Here is an 11269-nt window from a genome sequence, read left to right as displayed (position 1 = left end):
TAGATTGTAACACGTTCTATTTGTTTTTTATACTTCAAAATGAGGTTCCGAAGTCATTTTTCAAGTCTCTCACCCTTTACCCCCAATGGTATGTTTGGTGCATAGTATAGGATAAGGTCTGATAGTATAAGACCTGATTGTATAAGACCTGATTAAATTTAAATACAATCCAGCCTTTGGTATGGTATTGTATAAAATAATAACTTCCAATATTTTAAAAATTAATATATTAAAAAAATTATTTTAATATATTAATATTGAAATGATATATTAGTTTTTGGAAATTGCACTTGTAAGAAATATTAATACATCAACCCCTTATCAGGCCTAATCCACCCTCCTTAGGCCGAATTAAGTTATACATCATTTTGATGTATTAAGGGGTTCTGCTGTATAAGCTTATACTATACGATGGTCACACCAAACAACTGAAAATATCATAACGTATAGTATAAGCTTATACTATCAGGCCTTATACATGACACCAAACAGGCCCCAAGTTAAGATAATTAGAACAAAGAGCTCAGCGCAAGGTTGTCAAAGACTCTCAAAACTAATTTTAAGCCCACATATTCGTTGACATTTGAACTTTTTATGAAGCCAAAAAAAATCTCAAAGTCAACCTATGTAGCACCGATACGACACGCGACACGTGACACGACACGATACGACACTCCGACACGTCAATCTTAAGAAAATATAGATTTCGACATGTTGGGACACGTTTTAATATTAAATAATTTTTTTTATTTATACAGTGTATATTTTATTTAATATTCAATAATTTAACAAAAAAAATAAAACTAAATTAATAATACCCATCAACACGTTATAAAGGTGAAAGCTTTAATAGAAAAAATAGGAACTGTGATGAGAGAGAGATAATATCAGATACAGAAATCAAATCATATTAGAGACAGAGATCAGAGAGAATGAGATACAACAAGAGCGTAATAAGAATTGACAACAATGATGCTGAGATGATCTCTGATCTCCTTCAGGAGAAAAAAGACAAAAAAATAATAATAATATGATCAGGGGAAAGCTTTATTAATATATTTTAATTTTAAAAAAATAATTTTGTAAAATATAAATAATTTTTTAAAAAAAATTAGAAAAAAAATTACGAAAATGCGATTTGACCGTGTCGGAGTGTGTCAGACACCGTCAAATTCGCATGTCGAAATGGTCAACGAGTCGGAAATGTTTACCGTGTGTCGGACACCGTGTCAGAACATGTCGGAGCGTGTCAGACACGACACTCCCTGTTTTTGAGTGTCCGTGCTTCGTTGAAGTCAACCATTTCCCAGCCTATTTTTTATTTGGTTAGGGTAGTGTAATCAAATAGCTACATGAAAGGAGGGTAATGCTTCTTATGCACTAATGGCCAAGAAGATGCAAGAAAAATGGGGACATTGATCATACTGCCCCTTTTTTTAATATAATTTACCTGAATGCCACGAATTAAAAAAAAAAAATTCAAACTGCTACGATACTATAGTCGCTGAGGTAGTCAACTATTATGGATGGGACACGTGTCACTTTCCCAATGGCTGGAAGGTTTGATTGCACCAAAGTAGCTGACTACCTCAGCTACTTTGGGTTGAATGAGTTGCATGTCCATCCACTGGAGACGTGACACGTGTTCCGTACATAGTAGCTGACTACCTCAGCGACTATGGTACTGTGGCAGTTTGGAAAAAAAATTTACTCCACGCATTCAAGTATATTATATTCAAAAAGGTGGTAGAATGGTCAATGTCCCAGAAAAATGAATGGGAAGCTTTATTCCATAAAAGGTCACTATTAAGACTCTAGAGAACCTACAAGACAATGGTCTTGTTCCATGGAGAACCAAACCTCCATGAAACAACTCCACAACAACTTCCTTTTGTTATTCAATTATTGTTAATACATTGAAAAAAAATATGTATCATTTCAAAGGATATAAAATTGTGTCATTTTAAGTGAGAGAAATAAATAAATTATAGGAGAGAGAGTGGGGAGAAATTTTTTTAAAGATGTGAATTTCACCTGTTTCTATGAATGAAAGAATGTAAGATATATCATTTTAAATAACACACATTTTTCTCTTAAATAATTTATAAATTCAACTTCCTTCTGAGTAACTACAAGCCAGGTGTCCTTCTCCACCTGTACACGTGTTGCCCTTGCCATTTTGCTGTTTAATATTCTTAGAGGTTGGATTTTTCATTTATTTATTTGGTTTGGGTGCATTCAAGATCATTAGTTTCTCAGTTTCTATATTATATGTTTTTAACTTTTTATAGCGTCAGAGATACGTAGCTTTTCTATCTTAACAAGGAAAAGTAGGTGAACAGTTGTCTTGCATTAAAAGATAAAAAATATTTAGATAAATATTTTATAAAAAGACAGCTTCAAGATTATGCCATTGAGGGCTGTCGAAAGTTCGAGATAAAACACAAAAATTTTGAAAATAGACATCTTGTGATTTAAAAAATAAATATTTAAAATAAATTTTTTCTCTTTCTTATTTTATATTGATATGTAATGCATTTAGGGGTGAAAATATATTTCAATTTATTTATTCTGAAATTAATTTATAAATTATCATAATTTTTTTATTTATTTTAAAATATATTTGAAATTAAAAAATATTATTTAACATAAATTAAATATGTATTATCAAATTAAAATATTTACTTTCTTTAGATAATTTTATAACGATATGAGTAAAAAATAGATAAAATAAAATAATATTTAATTTGAATTTATTTTCTTGATAAAAATAAGTGAATTTTTTAAAAATTTAGTTTTATTTTTTAAACCCTAAATGCATGAGGAGAGAATATAAAATAAAAAAGAGAGAACATTTATTTTAAATATTTATTTTTAAAAAAATTTGTTTTTGTAACCACAAGGGGTCTAAGTGAAAATTTAAAACTACCAGGGATTAAATTATAAATTATTTAAGCATAATCGGTCTAAGTGATAAGTTTAAAATCACAAGGGGTGAAATAAATCACAAAATCACAATGGGAAAAAATAAAGTTTTTCCAAAAACATTAATATATTGTTATTTTAATAAAAAAATTATGAAAATGTGAATCAATTTATGGATTTATTATACTCAGTCGCGTCCTTGGCAGGCGCAACAAGTCACACCTCATATAGGCGCAACCTGTGCAAAGTCGTGCCCCACATAGGCACGACTCGTCCGGTGACGACATATGACACAAAAAAGTGAACAATTTGGCTGTAAAATTTCAGAATGCCATAACTTTTGACTTAGTGTCAGAATTAGGTGATTTTTTTTTATTCTACATAACTTTTTGAGATCTACGCAATGACATCTTATTGAAGGAGATTTATTCAAAAAAATTCCAGACACCCGAGTAATAGCCTATGTAATGGAGAAAATGAGATGTGCAGTGGAAAGAAAAAGGCTTTGGTTTCATCTCCATTGTCATCTTTGGAAGGGGCTTAAATATCTTTATCTCTTACCCGCCTTACACTTCAGATTAGTCTCATAGCCAGCTTAAGGAGTCAAAACTTGTGAGAATACCAGGGGAGCCAACTTGCCTCAAATAAATAATTAGGGTTGAGTTAACTATAAAAAAAATTCTTTTTGCTACCAACATGGTTAAAATCAAATTGCTCAATCTGTAAGTTGCTTTGAACATATTGCAAACTTTAATTTGAAGGCCTAACCATGGTGCATCCATAATCGCTGCATCATGGATTTCTCCCTAACATGTATCCTGCGCAAGCAACATAGACTGAAGATTGATTCATGTGTAAGCCACCAAGGAATAAGCTAAAAAATAAATAAAATAGGAAGCAGAATCATGTTAAGCATATGTGCATGCAATATATGTTGATCTTAGAAGTTATCAATCTGGAAGAATTTTCTTTTATTATCTCCTGAACCCCACAGATAAGTGAAGAATTTAATTATGCTTTTCAAATCAGAACAGCAAGTTTGTGATTTGATAATTTTAACAGTTTTAGGTTATGGTCATTTTTGGTGTTCTAAAATCATATAATCCTATTTTGAAATTTTTTACATTTGGTATCATAGCCGGGTTGGGCTTGAGCTAGCTTGGTGATTGGCTAGGAGACGGGTTGAGTACTTGGACCTTAGGGTAATCGATTGAGGGGGAACATATCAATGTTGAGTTTCACACTTGAAGGGAGATTGTTTAGATATTCAAGTGTGATGAGTCTCACATTGATTGGTAATGAGCTAAGTGAGAAGTATATAAGTGGAAGGACCCATTAAACTAATGCTTTAAGATTTTGGATTGAGACGTGGTGTCAGACTTACTTGTAGTTGGTGTAGCTTAGTCCATTGGTGGAGTCCCCACCACGGGCTTCTCTCTGAACCCGCCTAACCGCTTATGATATTGCGATACGACAAGTATATCGATCGTTTCAACTAATAAAGTAGTGATAAAAGTATCGTCCCACGAGGATTAAAGCACCAAGTATTATCCTAATTATTCCCCTTAATTTGGACAATCCAAATTGGTTAGCAAATAGATTTTGAATTAAAAGAAAAATAATTGAAATTAATTGCAATGAAAATCAAGAACATTCAAGAAAGCAGAAAAAAATACGAATAAAGATTGTAATACGGAACTGTAATTAGGATACACTTCACTTTTGATCCTTCTTTAGAAATCTGAATTAATTCTTATAATTAATTAACTCATTAGTTCAAACAATTCATCTTTCTCAAATCAATTAATTAAACCCTAATGTCTTAGTGTATTTAACCCTTTAACCCAATTAGAATCCTAGTGTCCTAGTAACCCCTCTTGAATCAAGCATTAAGTGGATGAATTAAAAAGTCTACAATTCATACAAGCCTATATCTAGATCATGCACGAATTGTTATTTTACCCCAGTCTAAGTTAAAACCCCAATATGCCTATTGTGAGCTCTAACCCTCAAAGCCCTATAATAGAGTAATCAGTTCTAGTAAAGATATGGAAAAATTCATTCAAGGTAAAATGAAACTAATTGAATTAAAACAATTATAAAAATAATTCAGAAATCACAAAGGGTTCACATTGGATCCATGACCCTGACTACAAAAGAAAATTCGTCAAATATAATTGGCTTAAACAAAACAAAGAAATAAAAAGAAGAAGAAATTATAAAAAGAAAAAGAAGAATCAATGTTGCTCAGTCTCCTTCAAGATCCTCTATCTCTGAAATCTCCAACTCTGGTATCTGGTATTCTCCTCTTTCTTCTCAATCCGCTTGCTCTATCGAATTGTTCCTTTGTTTTTCCAAGAGTTGCATTTTTATAGGGATGAAATCATATCTTTTAATTTCTCATAATATCTTCAATGGAATCTTCACTAGAATCTTCAATCATATCTTTAATCTAATCCTTCAAATTTTCTCTTTTATATTTAAAGGAAAACTTTCCTTGAAAATATTCGAAGGAAGATTTGATAAGATCTTCAATGATTCAGAAATCCAAAGCAACTCTACTTGATCTCTCCCATTTATCTCTTTATTGAACTGAAATTTACTGCAAAATATAAGAAATCTTATGAGAATATTATTAAAAATAAAATAACAATTTAATTATAATTCTCATAACTTTTAATTACTTTTAAATCAATTTCATGCTCATATTGATCCTTAATATATAGTAAATTGGGGACTCATCAAACAATTCCCAAATTTAGACATTGCTGTCCTCAGCAATAAACTAGAATAAACAATATGAAGCAGGAAAGTAACCTTGTGAGAAGAGACACATAAAATTCAAGCATAACATTGCATCAAAACAAACAATTTATAGCAGAAGCTCATGAGAGTACTATGCTAAGCATGAATGATTTTCAGTGTTAAGAATTTCAAACAAGACTTTTCAGTTTCAAAAAGGAAATTAGAATCTAACTTGAATACCCCTCACTAAGATAAACAATACACTCATCACTCAAGTGTTTGGGGTATAATCACTCAATCCATCAGTGTAATAGTACTACCATAGCCAATGGCGGACCCAGAAAATTTTATTTATGTCTGTACATTTAGTAGCGGGGCTGCCCCTGAATTTTTTTCTAAAAATTTTAAATTCATTAAAAAAAAGAATATAAACAAGAAAAGAAAAAAAAAACTTTAACTTAACATAAAAAAATAATAATCAAGAGTCAAATAAACTATCATAATTTCATGCAATGATTATTTGTTAAGATTTTTATTTTTATAGCGATGCAAAATAATCTTGCCCTATTTTTTATTATTATTTAATATAAAATATAATTATATATCACAAGTGAGGGTAAAATTTTTTTACATTATGAGCTTTACAACATTTTATAGAAACTCCGATAAGTTTCATCTTTCAATATTTTTGGTTGTAAAGCCAACTGCATACTTTTTTTTTGTATATCAACAGAAAAATAAAACAGACACAAAAAACTACATCACTCTGACCAATCTAGGCCAAGCCACACCCCTCTGGTCCTTACCCAGTAATTAATGACATGTGGAAGTGAATAGACAACTTAAAAGGTGCATGACTAGACATTTCCAACAACACATTAGCCAAGAACCAAACATGCACTCCTTACTTTTCTATCGGTTCTTAACACTAATTTTAACCTTGGCATCTTTTACATTATGAGCTGTTCAAATCACCTCTCGATTCTTGGCAAAAAGAATTTCCTCCCAAAAATTTATGTGTGCAAGTGCCCACACTTGCAACAGTGTGGGTCCACCGATGACCATAGCATTGATCTTATTCTTAAGTTCCTAAAGATGAGAAACATAGATAACATGCAAAATTTGATTCAAAGGTCTTTTTAGGGTTGTAATGTGGCCTAGTTTAGGGGTAGAAATATTTGGAAGGTAGCTGATTTTATTGTGTGAGATTGAAAATCATTTAATTTAATTCAAGGCTCAGTCAATTCTCAAACCATGATTTCACTATGTCTCTTCCTTTCAATTCATGTTTTTTATTCCTTTTTCACTACCTTTTTCTTTCTTCTTGCTAATAATTTGTAGCATAAATTTTCTTTCACAATTTCTTTCTTTTTCTTTGCACATCCTCTTCTCAAACAAATTTATTTTTCCTTTGAGGTACTATTTTTCTTTTTATCACTTAACTTTCAATGAAAAACTTCACCTTAAATTTTCTTTAATCAGATTTCAATCTCATTCAATGGTGAGTCAACAGGAATATAAACTAAGTAATTTATGGAAAATTGAACAAAAATCAGTCTAAGACTAAAATGGGCTAGTAATGAAAAAAAAATTCTTTTCAAGTGGGCTATTTGGCCAAGTGGTTAACAAGAACAAAAATGCCTTTATTATTTCAACTCATGTATGCATCACAGAGAAACAGATCAAGTTCTAGAGTACCACTACAGTGAGGTCTATAAAAAAAATTATTGTATAAGCTCAAATCTCACAGGATGTGGCGTCAAGCTAAAATTTAATCTTAATTTCCACATCAAAGCTTTGTCTAAAACTTCTCAAAAAGAAAATCACACAAACAAGCAATCATATTCTCTAGATAATATTTAATGCAATGTCATGGCAGAAAAAATTATTTTAAATTCTCACAGTTTAACTTGTGCCTCCTAGAGTTTATTCAGATTTATTAACCAATTCAGTTCATGCTATCTTGGACAAACATTTAGAGACACCAATACAGTGAAATAAGAACAGAAAAAAAAAATGAGATATCTTCCCTGAATTTGAAAATTCCTGCTGAGCATATCTATTCTTCTATGTATATTCCTCAGTCCAAGCATAATATACACCCAATTCCCATATTTAAAACATTGTTGTCCCCAACAATAATACTAAACCAAAAATTTCTGCAAACTAAGAACACACACCTAGATCAAAACAAGATATTGATAACAGGAGAATTTATCAAAATAAGAGTATATATCTGCATACAGTACTAAAAGAAAGAAAATAAAATCTAGAAAATGAAAAACAGATGGTGATAAGCGAAAATGTGTGGTGCTCAGTGAGAAGTTTGCCCATCTGTGGTGGTGTCATCTGCTGCTGCCTGATCGGTGACTACTCTTGCATGTGGTATCAATGGTGGTCTTGGCTGCCATCCAGTAATGTCAATGCTCAGCCTTTCACATATGGCTTCAAACATCTTAGTATGATACTCAATCATCACGGCATTGTGTCGTGCCAGTTGCTGTAGCTCAAGGATAACCGGTGAAAATGGAAGAGATGATGGGGCTGTGAAGTGGAAGGAATATCAGCTGCTTGTGGAGGTGGATGCAAGGATCCCTGCATAGGTGCTTGCTTCTTGTTGTCTTCTATGTACTGTAACATGTCATTCCAACCAAGCTCAATTTCCAACGAAACATCAAGAACATTCCAGTGGTAAGAATTCCACGTCATGATCTCGACACCTGCTCGTTCGCAAAGCTGCATAATAAGTGAACTGTGTCCTAATCTCACTTCTGGCCGTTTATTAAGGATCATGTGTAGAATATTGACATTGCTTTCATTAAGAATTTCACAAATCAATGCAGCACGCTCAAGGTTCACATCACTAGCATTTGTTGAGGGAAAGATATTGCTATTAATAAAAGTATACCAAAAACGTGCATCTGCTGTGAGGTCAGCCCGAGCTAACTTCTCAGGAACATGTTTGCGTATATTCTTGACCCAACATGATTTCCCTAAAGCAATCCTTTTTCTGATTTTCTCAGCTGATCCTATAATGTCTGGGCTGTATTGAGTCTTTGAATTGTTGATGGGAGAGAATACCTTTAGAAGCTTTTGGAATGCACATTCCTCCAATGGATTGTAACTAGTGCTCAAGAAGCTTTCAATAGTATTAGTATCAAAACGGACTTGTATTCCTCTCACCCATGAAGTTCTACTCTGATCTATCCATTCCTGGTTGGGATTAGCACAAAACTCCTTTAAAATGGTGCTTGGGCTAAGAACTGGAAAAGTGACAAACTTCTCCCACTTTCTTCTTTTAATCACTTCAAGTATGGAAGATTGCTCTGGCTGTTCCAGGTTAATCCTTCTCTCCTCAATAACCAACTTGGGTTTGAACCAAGTTTCATATCTTTCTTGACACTCGGGAGATAAAAACCTGTCCTTATCAAAAGGTGGTTGTGCATTTATAGGAATGGATTCCCTAGTGTCCTTGCTCTTGCTCTTTGAGGCCTTTTTGGTAGTTGGGGTTTCTTTTGAAGCTGCTTCTCTGGTTCTCTTTTTCGTGGAGTTATTACTGGTGGTTTGAGGCACTCTATCTACAGCTACCTTTGGCCTCTTTTGCCTTGTACTTGTACCCTTTTTCTTTGGAGTATTTTTTTCCTGAAAACCAGAGAAGTCCCAATGGCATATAAAATTCAGCATATAAGTATTACCATTCATTATAACCATAATTGATCATAACTGTACCAGTTGTCAAACATCAAAGATATACCAACCAATTCCCAAATTTTATTGTCAATAAATCACAACCTTAAATGAGCAACCAGCCAGTGTATAATGTAACCATGTATGAATCAGATGATCATTATAATTATCCAACTACATTCTTAGTTACCACAATTCCCAGATTTGTTGTAAACTAAAAATCACATCAGCCCAATCAATCTCGGTGAACATCTCATTCACATCATATGATTATGTCAAGCATTCAACCATTGATATCAATCAACAATTATATCAGGTCACCATTATTCTCAGATTTAATTTCTCATTTATCTCCAAACCACCCAACAGGTGATCTCCAATGGTACACATATGAAAATGTCAAGAACATACTGAGGTTATGCTTAGAGTTCATACAAGTGCATAGCAATTCAATTGATCCCAAATCATATCCAATTATATGGTATAGGCTATGAGACTCTTTTCTACTTAATTCAATTGATCCCAAAAATTTAGCAGAATGCCAAATAAATGGTCGAACAAGAAGATCAAGCAAACAAACAGGGCTGCATACCATACACAGAAATTAACCATAGGTAAGTGCAATAATTAAGATATCACCATTAAAATTGTCCCCACAATCCTATCAGGTACCCTGTTCAAAATCAAATATCAGAAATTGTATCAATGGATAATCAATAAACGGGTACATACCATAAGACCCGATCATGGGCATATGCATCATGAAATCAACAGAAGTTGGTATCAAACCTCAATTTTGGATAAATTATCCTAATTTCCTTAACCTTAAACCCACAATGCAATCCTAATTTAAAAATAATTAATGCTCAAAATGAATCTGTAAGAATCCCTATAATAGAAAGTCACAACCAAAAGCTAATCAACATTAGAATTCACCTTATCGTTACCCATGTGCAGAATACCAAAAAAAAATTAAGAACGACACCCAAACAAGCGCACAGTGGACTGCATGGTTGTGAACTGTGGGTGGCTTGGTTTGAAGAAGTTGGAAGAGAGAAAGATGGGTAGCTCGACGGTGATGGGGTATGATGGAGATCTGGTCCGAAAGGGCGTGGGTGGCTTGGTTTGAAGATGGGTTGTTGGATGGCTGGTTTATGTAAGGAGATGGTGACCGGTGGCTGTTGGTTGTGGAGGAGCGGCGGTGAAGATGGCGGAGGAGAGTGGATATGGCTTGACTTGGTGAGGATGAGTGGTGCTTTGAAGTGGCCTTTCTTACGCCAAATTGGCGTGTGAAAATAGTGTCTTACTCAGGCACACACACACAGAAATCACTTGCAGGTGGTGTAACATACGCCGAATTGGCGTGCGAGCCGCGGTCGAAAAATATTGATAGCTTAGTTTTTTTCTCTCTTTTTCACTTTTATTTTTAATTATTTATTTAGTTTTAAAATAATTATATTAATTTTTTAAAAAAAAAATATAAAAACATCTTATTAATTCTCTATTTTTCAACGATTATCGTATTTTTTAACTTTCAATAATACGCAACTTTTGAAATTAAAGCAAGCATTTTGGTCTGACAACCACATCTGTATAGATTGTAACACGTTATATTTGTTTTTTATACTTCAAAATAAGGTTTCCGAAGTCATTCTTCAAGTCTCTCACCCTTTACCCCCAAGTTAAGATAATTAGAACAAAGAGCTCAGCGCAAGGTTGTCGAAGACTTTCAGCGTGTTTGGTATAGGTGAATTTTTTACCATAAAAATATAATTACTAGGAATATACAGAAAAATTGAGTTAGATAAAAAAATTAAATAAAAATTGTTTGGTTAAGTAAAATATTACTAGATAAATAAAGTGAAATATCTCGAATACATATTTGATTGAAGATAAAATATTGATGAGAAAT

The 11269-nt window shown here is 32.8% G+C and overlaps 1 protein-coding gene across 4 annotated transcripts; it reads right to left on the bottom strand.

Moving 5' to 3' along the window:
* Positions 1-7751: 7751 nt before the first annotated feature.
* On the bottom strand, positions 7752-10715 carry LOC133286858 (uncharacterized). 4 transcript variants are annotated; one of them, XM_061484358.1, is made up of 3 exons: positions 10294-10715; positions 9950-10030; positions 7752-9312 (listed from the first exon to the last, which is right to left on the bottom strand). In XM_061484358.1, the coding sequence occupies exons 2-3, from the start codon at positions 9950-9952 to the stop codon at positions 8146-8148; spliced, it is 1170 nt and encodes a 389-aa protein (XP_061340342.1). In that variant the 5' UTR covers positions 9953-10030; positions 10294-10715; the 3' UTR covers positions 7752-8145. The 4 variants fall into 4 exon arrangements, with proteins under 4 accessions (XP_061340342.1, XP_061340344.1, XP_061340340.1 ...); XM_061484360.1 differs by having other exon boundaries at positions 9997-10030; XM_061484356.1 differs by having other exon boundaries at positions 7752-10030.
* Positions 10716-11269: the final 554 nt, after the last annotated feature.

Source organism: Gastrolobium bilobum, unplaced genomic scaffold (genome assembly GCF_033153095.1).
Source record: "Gastrolobium bilobum isolate Gb01-03AN ecotype WA unplaced genomic scaffold, APGP_CSIRO_Gbil_v1 utg3261, whole genome shotgun sequence".
In the NCBI taxonomy this organism is placed as follows: Eukaryota; Viridiplantae; Streptophyta; class Magnoliopsida; order Fabales; family Fabaceae; genus Gastrolobium; species Gastrolobium bilobum.
The sequence above is the reverse complement of the archived record's forward strand: the minus strand, read 5'-3'. Positions and strand labels throughout refer to the sequence as shown.

What these genes read in the sequence shown, in the direction of transcription:
- LOC133286858 (XM_061484356.1), bottom strand. Translation starts at nt 9,381, where the DNA reads ATGGTTATAATGAATGGTAATACTTATATGCTGAATTTTATATGCCAT.